Source organism: Asterias rubens, chromosome 12, assembly GCF_902459465.1.
Source record: "Asterias rubens chromosome 12, eAstRub1.3, whole genome shotgun sequence".
NCBI classification, from domain to species: Eukaryota; Metazoa; Echinodermata; class Asteroidea; order Forcipulatida; family Asteriidae; genus Asterias; species Asterias rubens.
In genome coordinates, this window is record NC_047073.1 from 302,036 (window position 1) to 316,858 (window position 14,823).

Here is a 14,823-nt window from a genome sequence, read left to right on the forward strand (position 1 = left end):
TTAGTTAAAGACGGCCTCCCTTACTTAGGATTAACCTCAAGTTTTTATTATCTCCTAGGTCCTTAGTGCTTTAATTTGTTTAAGTACTGAGGGAAGATTGATCTGATTTGTATTAATGGCATTTATTGGAGTCATGAGCTTACTGGCCTGTTGCTGAAATCACTGGTCTCAGGCATGAGCCCAGATATCCTAGATTATAGATAGCTTGTCATGTTTCAAAATGGGTTCCTAAAATTGTATTCGAGCTTAGGGTTGAATGAATTTTATTTTGTGGTGAAATAATAGGAGTAGTGGACTGCATGAGGAGTCGGATCACGTCGTTGGCATCATGGGAATTGACTTCACTATCAGATACTTCTATAAAGTACTTCTTGAGGTCATGCCGGTTTGTAAGGAGTCGACTGTAAGATGCTTTGTCATGGATGATAGAGGATACCTTATTGCACATCCTAGGCTTGTGGAGCCAGTCGGCAGGGGACCAGTGGAGCAACAGCATATTACACATCAGGTATGGAAAGAGAAATATTAAGCAGTGTTTTATTTTACTGTGGATTAATATTAATAATTTATTTATTTATATTGCACCTATTCCAGAAAATGTAAACAAGTGCATAACAAGATAGTTAGACAATGGTTTAAAAGCTAACAACTGGTAAAAAGCAAGGAAATACAAGATAGTTAGACAATGGTTTAAAAGCTAACAACTGGTAAAAAGCAAGAAATACAAGATAGTTAGACAATGGTTTAAAAGCTAACAACTGGTACAAAGCAAGGAAATACAAGATAGTTAGACAATGGTTTAAAAGCTAACAACTGGTAAAAAGCAAGGAAATACAAGATAGTTAGACAATGGTTTAAAAGCTAACAACTGGTAAAAAGCAAGGAAATACAAGATAGTTAGACAATGGTTTAAAAGCTAACAACTGGTAAAAAGCAAGGAAATACAAGATAGTTAGACAATGGTTTAAAAGCTAACAACTGGTAAAAAGCAAGGAAATACAAGATAGTTAGACAATGGTTTAAAAGCTAACAACTGGTAAAAAGCAAGGAAATACAAGATAGTTAGACAATGGTTTAAAAGCTAACAACTGGTAAAAAGCAAGGAAATACAAGATAGTTAGACAATGGTTTAAAAGCTAACAACTGGTAAAAAGCAAGGAAATACAAGATAGTTAGACAATGGTTTAAAAGCTAACAACTGGTAAAAAGCAAGGAAATACAAGATAGTTAGACAATGGTTTAAAAGCTAACAACTGGTAAAAAGCAAGGAAATACAAGATAGTTAGACAATGGTTTAAAAGCTAACAACTGGTAAAAAGCAAGGAAATACAAGATAGTTAGACAATGGTTTAAAAGCTAACAACTGGTAAAAAGCAAGGAAATACAAGATAGTTAGACAATGGTTTAAAAGCTAACAACTGGTAAAAAGCAAGGAAATACAAGATAGTTAGACAATGGTTTAAAAGCTAACAACTGGTAAAAAGCAAGGAAATACAAGATAGTTAGACAATGGTTTAAAAGCTAACAACTGGTAAAAAGCAAGGAAATACAAGATAGTTAGACAATGGTTTAAAAGCTAACAACTGGTAAAAAGCAAGGAAATACAAGATAGTTAGACAATGGTTTAAAAGCTAACAACTGGTAAAAAGCAAGGAAATACAAGATAGTTAGACAATGGTTTAAAAGCTAACAACTGGTAAAAAGCAAGGAAATACAAGATAGTTAGACAATGGTTTAAAAGCTAACAACTGGTAAAAAGCAAGGAAATACAAGATAGTTAGACAATGGTTTAAAAGCTAACAACTGGTAAAAAGCAAGGAAATACAAGATAGTTAGACAATTGTTTAAAAGCTAACAACTGGTAAAAAGCAAGGAAATACAAGATAGTTAGACAATGGTTTAAAAGCTAACAACTGGTAAAAAGCAAGGAAATACAAGATAGTTAGACAATGGTTTAAAAGCTAACAACTGGTAAAAAGCAAGGAAATACAAGATAGTTAGACAATGGTTTAAAAGCTAACAACTGGTAAAAAGCAAGGAAATACAAGATAGTTAGACAATGGTTTAAAAGCTAACAACTGGTAAAAAGCAAGGAAATACCACAATCCAAAAAATTAAAAAACACAAGACCCTTACAGGACTTCCCAAATAGTAAAAATGCATTGACATTAAGACAGTAGGCAAACGGTAAAAATTATGGAAAGTTTCAAACACAGTCAAAGGTATATATGATTTGAGGCAATGCATGGTGAGGAAGCAATGTGTATTCAGTTTGCGGTAACACTATGTGTATATTTATTTGCTGGGTAGACGTATGTCCTTTTGAGTACTTGTCTCAAAGGTTAAATGTCAAAGGTTAAAGGTCTCTGCTCTTATGCAATTTGAACTCTTTTTGTTTCACTTCAAGGAAATCCTGGTCTCCAATGACATCCTGTACCACACACACCTCGTCAAGAAACTACGCTGCAACAATTACGAGGATCGTACCATTCAGCGATACTACTCCTTTAACACCAGCTTAGTTGGTGTTCTGTCTAATCTGTATCATGGGGAGTACTGTAGCAAGTACCGCATCGTTCATGTGCCGGGTACCAACACGTTTGTGGGTGTTGTGAATGATACCTGTAGTGAGGTGACAACATTCTGCCCTTGTAGCATGGTGAGTTTATAGAGTGGGTAGCTGTGAATGATACCTGTAGTGAGGTGACAACATTCTGCCCTTGTAGCATGGTGAGTTTATAGAGTGGGTAGCTGTGAATGATACCTGTAGTGGGGTGACAACATTCTGCCCTTGTAGCATGGTGAGTTTATAGAGTGGGTAGCTGTGAATGATACCTGTAGTGCGGTGACAAAATTCTGCCCTTGTAGCATGGTGAGTTTATAGAGTGGGTAGCTGTGAATGATACCTGTAGTGAGGTGACAACATTCTGCCCTTGTAGCATGGTGAGTTTATAGAGTGGGTAGCTGTGAATGATACCTGTAGTGAGGTGACAACATTCTGCCCTTGTAGCATGGTGAGTTTATAGAGTGGGTAGCTGTGAATGATACCTGTAGTGAGGTGACAACATTCTGTCCTTGTAGCATGGTGAGTTTATAGAGTGGGTAGCTGTGGGAGTAGGACGTAGAAGTCATGGCTACATTTTGGTCTTAAACTGTTATATTGTAGTGAGGTGACAACATTCTGCCCTTGTAGCATGGTGAGTTTATAGAGTGGGTAGCTGTGGGAGTAGGACGTAGAAGTCATGGCTACATTTTGGTCTTAAACTGTTATATTGTAGTGAGGTGACAACATTCTGCCCTTGTAGCATGGTGAGTTTATAGAGTGGGTAGCTGTGAGAGTAGGACGTAGAAGTCATGGGTACATTTTGGTCTTAAACTGTTATACTGTCGACTAAAAGTACTTCAGCAGGAAGTATTTCTCCGGAGGATAGGTACTGGTATGAACTTTAGAATCAGTGAGCTTTCAGATCGAAATATTTCTCTAGAGGATTGGTACTGGTATGAACTTCAGAATCAGTGAGCTTTCAGATGGAACATTACAAGATGCAATGGTTATTTTACCATACGTGCTATATGTAGATCACTTAAATCTATTCCATGTTATATCTCTCCCCAGTATGACCGTCTTTGCCTGAACTGTAACCGCATGGAACAAACAGAATGTGAATGTCCGTGTGAATGTGAACTCCAGCTAGATAACTGCCATGGAACACTCAGACAGGGTGAAGACAGGTATGTATACCAAAACACTGGATGATAGCGATATGGTGTGGGAGAGAACTGTAAGGGATTCTCCTGAATACGATAAAGGCACACCAATGCTTTTTAAATATACGCATAATTATTGGTTTACCAATAGATGCAGTGATTAATCACAACTTAGCATGGCAGTTATTACAATAACTCACTTTGACTACTGAGTCAATCTTTATAAATATGTGCATACTCATCATGAATATTCATATCTCTATACAGGAATCCCAGCTGTTCTGATAAGGAGGAGAATTCAACACTGCCCTCTGTTGGCGAGAGTATCACTGATGGATTGCTTCAATGCTACAGATATAACTGTAAACAACGAAAGACTTTCAGGTGAGAACTATATCATGAAATGTTAAAATAAATAAATGCATTAACTTAAATAATAATAATAGTGACACTCCTGGGGTGCCAGGTCTTTTTCTCCAGCTGCGCCAACCATTTGGAACTCTCTACCACTTTAATTTTATATCTTGTCTTTGTACCGCAAAATTAAAATCTCTTATGTCGCAGGTTTTCAAGGACTAATTTTTGTTGTGGTCGTTTCTTTTGTTTTGTTTTGGTTTTACTGCGCCTTGGACACCCAGCAGGATGGATATGTGCACATTACAAGTCTGAATTACTATTATTAACACAGTAATTGATACAGTTGAAATAATGTTGTTTTTGTTTGTGTTTTTAGTGAGTGCTTTGGTGTAGTGGATTGTGAATGGTGTGTAGCTACAACAACAAGCCAAGGTAAATTAAGAAAGTTATCCAATCCTTACTGCGCTACACAGAGGGAGTGCTTCGGGGGAGCTGTTGGTGCTAAATCACCTTACTATGATGAAATAGGTGAGTAACATACATTAGGGCCCAATTTCACAGAGGTACTTAAGGAGAATATATTGCTTAAACAAATTCCGCTTTGCAAAAATAAGCAGGATACTAGCCACAGATGGTACATGTGAGATTGTATTATGGTTAGCATAATTTGTTTATACTAGCTACATTTTGTGTTTAAAGCAGCTGTATGGAATTGGGGCTAGGTCTTAAGTATTCATGTTGAGTGGAATCCTACAGGAGAAGAGTGTTAATAATAGCTTATTTTGACAATTTAATGGGTAGATTTCTGATCATTTGGTTTCTTTTGGATGACGTATTTTCAGACATCACTAACTGAATTTACAATAAAGAGGTAAAATATGAAACAAAATTATTAAATTACATTATCAGATTTGGTTTACGTATAGTATCTTTTGATTTAGATATCAACCTGTTCCAAACTTGTTTGTCTAAAATCTGTCCAAACTTGTTGTCCTTTTCTAGCCACTGATAGTCAAACTGTTCCCTTCGAGGCCCATAAGGGAGCCCAGGTTGGCCCTGTAGCTGGTGCCTTTATGGGTGTGATCATGGCTCTAGCGTTAGTCATCTACGCCTATCGTCACCATGTCCATAATAACGCCCAGCGTCGTCGTGAGATGGCGCAGAACGGCTCGGATGCATCAGTGAGAATGTCTCAAGGAGACGGGGAGGCAGAGCCAGAAGAAGAAGAAGAGCCTGAGAATCCACCTCCTGCTCCTGGTGCTTGTAAGTCTCAACATCAATTCTCTAAACTAAAATTGCTTCTCTCCTCCCAGGGGTAAATGGGTACCTGTGAGGGCACAAATGGTGTTTGATTTAGCTTAGTAATATTTGTTGCACAGGCTGTATACCCAGGGAGCTTATATGGTTTAAGGAATGAATTAAATTGCCCAGTGACCAGGGGAAGCACTTTGAGACACCCTTTGGGTGTGTAAAGCACTAAAACAAAATCGATTATCATATTATTGTGACCCTCTCTAACACTTAAGAAAGTCGAATAAGGATAGAGGCTAACGGCAAGTTGTTTTCTTTACACTCGGTGCACCATTTTATTTCCTGAAACAGACGAAGACAAAATACATGTTGTCAGGTCTTCGCTGGAATCATTATCTTAATTAACTTATAAAACAAATAATCACAGAACAGTATTTATGTACAAACAGTATTAAATGAAATCGTAAACGGCTTTAAATAAACAGCTATGTCTCAAGATCATGACATGTGATTTTCACATTATGCGCCATCTTGATTATCGATGGAAAACAACAACTTAAATGCAAATAAAACTTGGCCGATGCTCCTGATCGGAAATGCTGTAAAGAACAAATACTTATAGATAGCAACTCTTGTCAAATAAACTACAAGGGTATAGTTCAACAAATAAATAATAAACTTGTATTCAGAAAACTAAACCGGGAAAAATCTTTAGTCCGGCAATCAATCAATTCCATTAAATCTCCAATAATCTCGAAATGAATAAAAATAGAATCAATAGTGGTTGAAGATAAACACCAGTTTACAATAATGTACATGAATGATGATTTTAGAGGGAAAATGTATGAAAAATAAACCAAAAGATTATTACCTGAAACAGACGAAGACAAAATACATGTTGTCAGGTCTTCGCTGGAATCATTATGAGGGTGGCGGAAGCGCGCGAAATTGAAATGCTTCTCAAGAGAGGGCGCTTCGCATGAATAATTAAATGTTACATAATAAGTAAGTGCAATAAAAATAACGGTGGGGGGGGGGGTACAATTTCTATGACCGTCACATTATTATCATTACATGTTGCTAAGGTTTGAAGGAAATAGGTGGTTCCTCTGTAAAGAGACTCATGCATGCATCCAACATTAATTACACATGGGGTATCAGACAAAGATGGCCATGAAATCAGCTTTGACTAATTCCATTTTCTCCATTTGCAATCCCTCATTTGACAATACTTTGTTATTTATTGATGTATTTTCCTCTTGCCTTCCTAGTTGGTCATGCTAACATACTCCTAGCAGCACTGAACCAACCCAGTCCCTACCACCAGCGAGCTCGTTATGGCATACGTGTCTGGCGTCATCGACCTGGTGGTACCCCTAGCGAGAGTGACCATGGCTACAGCACAATGACCCCCCATGAAGATTCAGAGTACCAGTACGTGGAACCAGAACCAATCCTAGTCCATGTTGAACCGGACCGTCATAATGTAGAGCAACCTCCTGGTACCTTGCGGGTCAAACGGCCGAAGCTGACTGCACCCACCGCCACGCTATTAGACTTATCACACCCTATTAGCCGTGATATGAGTGATGTACCACCGAGATTGGATCCTCCGCCTCAAACAGTGCTTCCTAGTCGTCGATCTATAATCAAAGCCCAGGTTCATGCCATGGATACTATGTGCTAGTGTCTGTGGTAAAAGCAGCATTGTCTGCTTTGTATATATATAATATTTGATTATTATTCACACAACTCATGAGGTCAGAGGGCAAATTCAGAGTCGATTAAGCATGAAAAATGCTAATTACATTCATGCGTACAGACCCAATAGAGATGTGCACAAAGCAAACACACAAATTTTCCCTCATATTTGCCAACTAGATGTGTTAATGCTCAATTGATAGTGTAACTTGATAGTTTGTGAGAACGGCTAATGGGAGACTTTCAGGACGCTTGGTGGCAGCAGACTTACCAGGTAAACTCCATTGTTCTTGGTAATGTGCGCATGCTCAGAACTACGTAAACAATGGAAATTTACCTGGTAAGTCTGCTGCCACCTTGCGTCTCCCATTGCAAAGCCACAAGGTTTAGATTCACTGTGCATAGTCTTATGTGTGGAGCTAAATACAATCAGGCAAGAACTTTGTTTTTATTTAATCAGCTCTGGATTTGTTCTCTGTTTCTGTCTTATCCCTTAAGGATTTGTAGACAACTCACTGGAAGATGAAAGAAGAAAAGTATTAAGATGTTAGCTAAAGATAATGCTGTCTTAAGTTTATATAGGTGAGGTTGATATAGACCATGTAACCTTTGGCATCACAAGCTTGAAAAAGAGCCACATGGCTCAGTCTGCAGCAAAATGGAAGAACATTGTACAACTATTGGCAGTTGCATCACATTTTAAAGCTACATAAATATTTGTAATTTTTTTGTCATCGAAAGATTTCCCATCTGGCATTAATTTGATTGTTTTTTATTATTGTAAATACTGTACATATTAATGGTAGAGAATTTATTGTTAGTGGAAATTGATATTATTTAGTACCTTGAAGCGAGATGCAAACGTTCAATGTCAACGTGTGTGTATATATATTTTGTACTTACAATTTTGATTAAAAAAAAAAGCAAAAACAATGAATGAAAACAATGAACTCAGGTAAAAATGTAACCCATAAGGCCCTTTGAAATTAAAATAAGGTTCTTTAATCTCCAATCAGAAGGATGTATCAACACCTTCTCTTATTTCTAGTATATTAATTGTTACTATTTGGTTTGACCCTTACACAGATACTTGTTAGCATTGTATCCTCGGTACTTTCCAGAGTTCAGTGAAAAAATCACCGGCATATAACTCTAAACTTGAGGTCTCGAAATCAAATTCATGCAAAATTACTTCTTTCTTGAAAACTACGTCACTTCAGAGGGAGCTATTACTCACAATGTTCAATACTATCAACCTCTCCCCATTACTCGTAATCAAGAAAGGTCTTATGCTAATAATTATTTTGAGTAATTACCAATAGTGTCCACTGCCTTTAATGCCAATATCAGACAAACTAACCTTCAAGTGGGGATTATATTGTGGGTTGTTTTATCCCTACAGTATCCACATCAAAGCATTCATAAATGCTTTAAAATATCTGTATAGATATAAATGTTTTTAAAGTACAGAATGATTATTGGTTAACATTGAACTGTATTCATATTATTATGCACATAATGTACTATTATGCAGTGTGCCAATGGGCAGTACGTTACAGCTGTTGATTGGCTGATTTCAGAGTAGGTAGATTTGAATAGACCAATAGAACTAGACTATAATTTATTATAATTTATTATAATTACATGTAAATTGTATGCTCAGGTGATGCACTCAGGTCCATCTGAGACGTTAAGCTATGTTAATTTGTAAATACTGATTGTCCAATATGTTTTGTTAGCAACGAGAAAAAGGCTTGTCATTGTAGAGATCTTGAAGACTTTGCACTGCATTGACATCTTCGCTACATAGCCCAACTTCATTAAGCTGTTCAGCAGAAAATATTGCTTAATGGAAAAATAGCAAATCTGCTCCTTGTTAATGAAATGGAAATCTGATCTCTTATTTGTCATAGTGCATTCTAACACAGAGAAATCTATTTTAAATGTTAGTAAGTTCTAAAACTCAAGGACATTGAGTTGCTTTGAAAAAGGAGATTTACTTCTACTAGTTCTAGTAGATATTTTTCAATCTCGAAATCAAAACACCATATAATTGAAGGTCACATTGTAAACAAAAGAGTAATCACCAATTTTTTAAAAGGGTAACTAAAGATTGAAAGTTTTTTAGTAAGATTATTAAATTAGTTGTGCCAAAATTGTTCATGTGTGATTAAGAAAGAAAAGAAAAATGATACGGACTTATTGCAATCACTGCCAAATATTTTTATAATCCAGCTGTGAGTGAGCTTTTGGCTCAGTGATGTTTTCTTTTTAAGATGTAGATATGTAAATAGGCATGTAAGTATGCATTCTGTGTCATGTAGTACTTAAACATCCATTGCAGCTTGTGGGAGTTTAACATACTTTGTCATATCATGTGGTACTAAGTTTAAGAGTGTGTTAAGTTTAACCAGTGAGGGGTGGCTTCTGTGGCAGATAGGTATAATGGCTGGCTTGTGCTTCTTGCCTAGACTATGTCAAATGGCCTGGCTGGTTTGTACTTCCAGTCTATTGGTGTGTGTTTCCTTCCCAACTGGCTTGTGTTTTGTGTTCAACTGGCTTGTATTTCACAGCTCAACAGAATTACGTGTATGTACCAAGCCTCACTGGCATGTACCACATTGGCCTGTATTTTCAGACCCACCAGCTTTTTAATTTATATCATACCAAACATATTAACATGTATGTTGCCTTCCTTACCACTCATACCCAACTTGCTTGTATTTCATGTCACACTGGCTTTCATTTTACAGGGGTGCCAGGCCAGTATCGAACTGGCTTGTAGTTCCTGTCACACTGGCTTTCATTTCACAGGGGTGTCAGTATCTAAATGGCTTGTATTTCATGTCACATTGGCTTTCATTTCACAGGGGTGCAGTACCTAACTGGCTTGTATTTCATGTCACACTGGCTTTCATTTCACAGGGATGCCAGGCCAGTATCGAACTGGCTTGTATTTCCTGTCTCACTGGCTTTCATTTCACAGGGGTGTCAGTACCTAAATGGCTTGTATTTCATGTCACACTGGCTTTCATCCCCACAACTGTTGCACACGTCTCATGTACCAAATAAACCTCAACACTATTAACATTGCAATTAAAACCACAAAAATAATTTCTTTATCAGGATTTCTGCCCATAGTGTAGGTTGCATTATCAGTAAAATTGAGTTTTTATTTTCAGATTGGGTTACAGTACACATACCGTAAGTTTGTCAAGCAGAATAGGAAACCTGTATATAAAAATAGCATATTTGCTATTTAATACCACCTTTAATATCACCTGTAACATTTAAAGGTAATTCTCAATTTAAAAAAACTGATTCGTGTGAGCTCACTTAACAAAATTCTGGTTTAATACAAAGCTAGTTGGCATGATTCCTAAACTTAATTGGGTAAGCTTTCTAAACTTAATTGGGTAAGCTTTCTTTGTCATTAATACTCCACTTAATTGGGTAAGCTTTCTAAACTTAATTGGGTAAGCTTTCTTTGTCGTTAATACTCCATTTAAAAAAACTTTTTGTAAAACTATTATTTGTAGTACTCCCAGCACCCATTATATATCATAACATGCCAAAGAGAAAACTAAGTGTTTTTTATCCAATTAGAATGTGCCATTTTTGTATGTGAATGTAAATGCTGCAGTAGAGAGCTTTAATGTAGTTAGTAATAAACAAAATGGGACATTTATTTAGACACGTTTTACCACAGTGGATAGAAATTTTGTCTTGTAGGCCTAATGTTTACTGTGGAAACTGTTGACAAAGAATTGAACTAATCATGCAAATAAATATCTACATTCTCATGATATTTCTTAACTTCGTTTTTATTTATTATCTGTTAATCTGTTAATGATAGCCATAATTAATCAGTACTTCGATTCGGCCATCAAAAAATGTTTTATGATCCGGTAGGATTCTCGGTTTCACATTTAAGCCAATCAGAAAACGAGATTGACAATGTTTGGCTTATTTGCATATGACGTCATTGCTTGTCCGTGACCTGCAGTGCACAATTCCTATGACGTTTTTTACTGCAGGGAATTAGGCCCAGAACTGTCAGCCAATCAGAACCTCGGATTCTGTCCAATCAGAGCGCTCATTGTTTTTTGGCTCTTTATTCGTCGGCAATGTCGTCCGTGGTGCTTTGTTTTAATTCTGTCAGAATTTTCTATCTTGTTTTGTTCTTTTTTACACTTTGGAATACTTGTTTATTTGGACCAAGTTTAACAGCGCTTAAATGGAGTTCACAACCGTGTGCCTTCAGTTATTTCCCCCCTGTTTTGGACCAACTCTGTGGGACAAAGTTCAAGCACATACATTTACAAAGGTATGTAAAATGTACACGATATGTTATTAACCAGTTATGATATGTTTTGACAATGCTTGTCTGTCGACAACTTAATTAATCATGACACTTATTTAAACCTAATTTCATGATTGGTATTAGTACGACAGGAAAGCTAACTACTCGCGTAAGATGCATTACGTTTGAGTGCAATATGAAATGGCATGCCAAATTTTGGTGAAAAATCCACAAGCCCCAAACCCAAAAGGGCTCGTTAGATAGTTGCTCAACAAGGTCTGAATTTTGAAGGTGTTTCTGTTGTTAGTGTTACTAGTACGGCCCCAGAATTGGCCACAAGAACATGCTGTTTTTATTTGAACACGCACTGTGACATTTTAAGAGGATATTTATCTCAGTTGTCTTTATGAACATGCTGTATGGGCACACATACTTACTCAAAGTTAGAATTGCCAGGTGTTTCTCACTGCGATGCAAAGTCAACATTTGAACATAACCTGTTTTTTTAAGATATTAGTATTACACAGTCAGTGAGGAATATTATTCAGTTGAAAAACACAAGATTGCTGGACTTGTCCAGTCATGAGTTTAATGCAGGCACGACACATGCAAATTTCTCATTGTGCTCTGGGCCCAATTTCATCATAGAGCTGCTTATTATGCACAAAAAATAGCTTAGCACAACAGAACTGTGCTAAACAGGAAAAGGTTACCAAAACTACTGGCCAATGGCCTGTGGTACAGTGTAAAATTTGAGTCCTGAAATGTTTACCATTAAATACTAGGGCATACTCATTTCAGAAATTCTACGGAGTTAGTTAGCCCCGCGGTCACGACACTATAGACTTTTATAATGATGTGGCCATCTTGATTTTACTTCATTTTAACTCATTGTAACCAAACAGAGGCTGGACGAAATAATAGTCTGGTGCCATGTTCGCGCAATGAATGTTAGCATTCATGGAAATAGGGAACATGACCAAGATGGTGATAGCGTGATAACGGTCTATAGCACTTAATCAGTCCAGACTTGTGTGGCGAAGTGCCAAGTGTAGTGGAGCAAATCTTATATGCAAACAGGTAGCTTACATGTAGGTCGGATGCCTCTGTTGCATAAAAGCCTTAAGTGGCAGTGCAACATGGAATAGCATTGTACGGTTACAAGGTTTAATTGCTGCAAACTTTTGCATACATATTTAGGATTACAAGGTTTAGCTGCTGCAATCTTTTGCATGTATAGTACATGTGTATGCTATAGTATGTACATTGCTAAAAAATAAAAAGGGGTCAAAAAAGTTACTAACTCATAACTAACTTGGTAAATATATGGGAGAGTCTAACGTAACTTGTCGATGTTTGCCATTTTGGTCTAGTGTACATCACAATTTTTCTTGTTACTTTTTGTTCTTTTAATGTTAAGACAGTTTGTTTTGATGGGTCACAATTGGAATGTAACAGCGCGTACGGAATGTTTTGTCACAAAAATTGGCTTTTATGAACCCAATTCAAAACTGCAATGCGTTATGGGTAGGCAGATGGGGCATTTGCTACCACGGTTGATGTGGTCTTAACGATGTGCGCAAGCATGGCCTATATCTTTGTGTGGGTTTAACAGCGCCCTCTGTTGATATTTTGCTTTTCGCGACAAACCTTATGCTCCGGATGAAAGGAGGAATAGGAGTGATTTCTTAAAAACCTGCGCTTAGAACCATCAGGCATTGTGTAATAAAAATTGTTGGGTCGATTAAATTTCTGGTGTAAAGCAGTTTTGTCCCTGGAAGAACTTCAGTCATGGAGCATCTCATACTGCATCTACTTACTGTAGCTCCATCCTCCATGCTCTTACACGTAGGATAATGAACCCAGTCATTCACACTCGGTTAGATTCGGTTTCTCAAATCCAAATTTGAATTAATGAAAAAATTCCAAATCCATATTTCTTCAAAGGAACATAGTTTATACTACCAAGTAGGTTTTTACATGGTCATTAATTTGTGGAGTATTTACCAATCTGACCCTACCTTTAAACCAGTGGTGTACAATTGAAGCACATTTACTAAACTCTGTTCACATGAGAAGACGTCTAGTCCTTGTCAATAATACTAGTCATAAACTCACTACATCTTTGAGTGTATTGAGTCTTTGCCCTGCAGCGTTGTATTGTGACTGAATTTACAAAAGATCGAGGCTTCATACTGTGTGACTACACACACAGCACATACCAGACTATTAGCTTAAATTGTGATGAGCCATTGTAGCGAGTCAACATCGAAACTACCATCTTCACCAAGTAACCAATAAGTCGCCTAATTATACCCACTGTATCCATCGAGAAAAAAGAGCGTGTCATACTTTTGTCAGGAGACAATTCTATACACAACAAACATAACCCTGGTTGGACTGTACTCTCCCCTTTGTATTACTAGAGAGAACTCGTTCTGCTAGAGGGATGGATTGATGCCTCTGCAACCAGTGTAGACCAGTCACAAATACTTACTAGGCTTAGTCACTTGTTAGGTGTCAGTTGGAATATACCTCCAAAGAGAAACCAAAGTTAAAGGAACACGTTGCCTTGGATCGGTCGAGTTGGTCTTTGAAAAGCGTTTGTAAGCGTTTTTTTATAAAATGCATATGGTTAGATAGATGTTGTAAAAGTAGAATACAATGATCCACACAAACATGCCTCGAAATTGCACGGTTTTCATTTTCCTCGTCGACTAACACGGTCGGCCATTTAAATGGCCGACCGTGTTAGTTCGCACAGTAAAAGGAAAACCACGCAATTTTGAGGCAAACTTGTGTGGATCATTGTATTCTACTTTTAAAACATCTTTCCAACCATATGCATTTTATAAAAAAGGGTTACAAACGCTTTTTATAGACCAACTCGTCCGATCCAAGGCAACGTGTTCCTTTAAGGGGTAACTAAACTAAATTAGCAAGTTAAATTTTAATTTTGAATTATAGACAAAAGGGATAAATAGACACAGGCCTCAAAATAACCCACAGCACCCTTAAGCAATTGCTGTGGTGCCCTGTGCATTTGCTGTGTTGCTTTTGAAAAGTACAATTAATACAAATTTACATTTTCCTCATAGGGGTGCCCCTCCAAGAGTGAAGTTCAAGGCATGTAGACAAATAATGCACACAGAGTTGAACCAGTGTTCAAACTTGAAATTTGTTTTAAAAAGCTAAACTTTTATTTAATCTCATAAATTTGCATAGACTCAATACAATACAACTCAATACTGATCTAAAGACATTACAATTGCATGACACTAAATTAGTTATTCTAGCTCTTGATCAAGGCAATTTGTGTAAGATTCTACACTTTTAAAGCACACATGTAAATTGATTCTTTGGGAAAAGTTGGTCCTTGTATTGTTACCTTGAATAAACAAAACAAGATTGAAACTTTAAGTTCAGGAAATTGTCAAAGAGTTGCACAAATAATTTAGGAAATTAAATTCAGGACTTTGGGCAAAATGTAAGAATTTGTAAAA

At 37.0% G+C, this 14,823-nt stretch overlaps 1 protein-coding gene across 1 annotated transcript in view; it reads left to right on the top strand.

The window, feature by feature from the left end:
* The window catches only part of LOC117297522 (VWFA and cache domain-containing protein 1-like), a 31,925-nt gene extending 23,684 nt beyond the window's left edge, over positions 1 to 8,241 (top strand). The window contains exons 21-27 of the mRNA XM_033780609.1: positions 286 to 508; positions 2,408 to 2,659; positions 3,617 to 3,732; positions 3,976 to 4,092; positions 4,442 to 4,593; positions 5,068 to 5,328; positions 6,588 to 8,241. Coding sequence (XP_033636500.1) covers positions 286 to 508; positions 2,408 to 2,659; positions 3,617 to 3,732; positions 3,976 to 4,092; positions 4,442 to 4,593; positions 5,068 to 5,328; positions 6,588 to 7,003 — 1,537 coding nt within the window. The 3' untranslated portion in view covers positions 7,004 to 8,241. The remainder of the gene's footprint in view (positions 1 to 285; positions 509 to 2,407; positions 2,660 to 3,616; positions 3,733 to 3,975; positions 4,093 to 4,441; positions 4,594 to 5,067; positions 5,329 to 6,587) is intronic.
* The last annotated feature ends 6,582 nt before the right edge of the window (positions 8,242 to 14,823 follow it).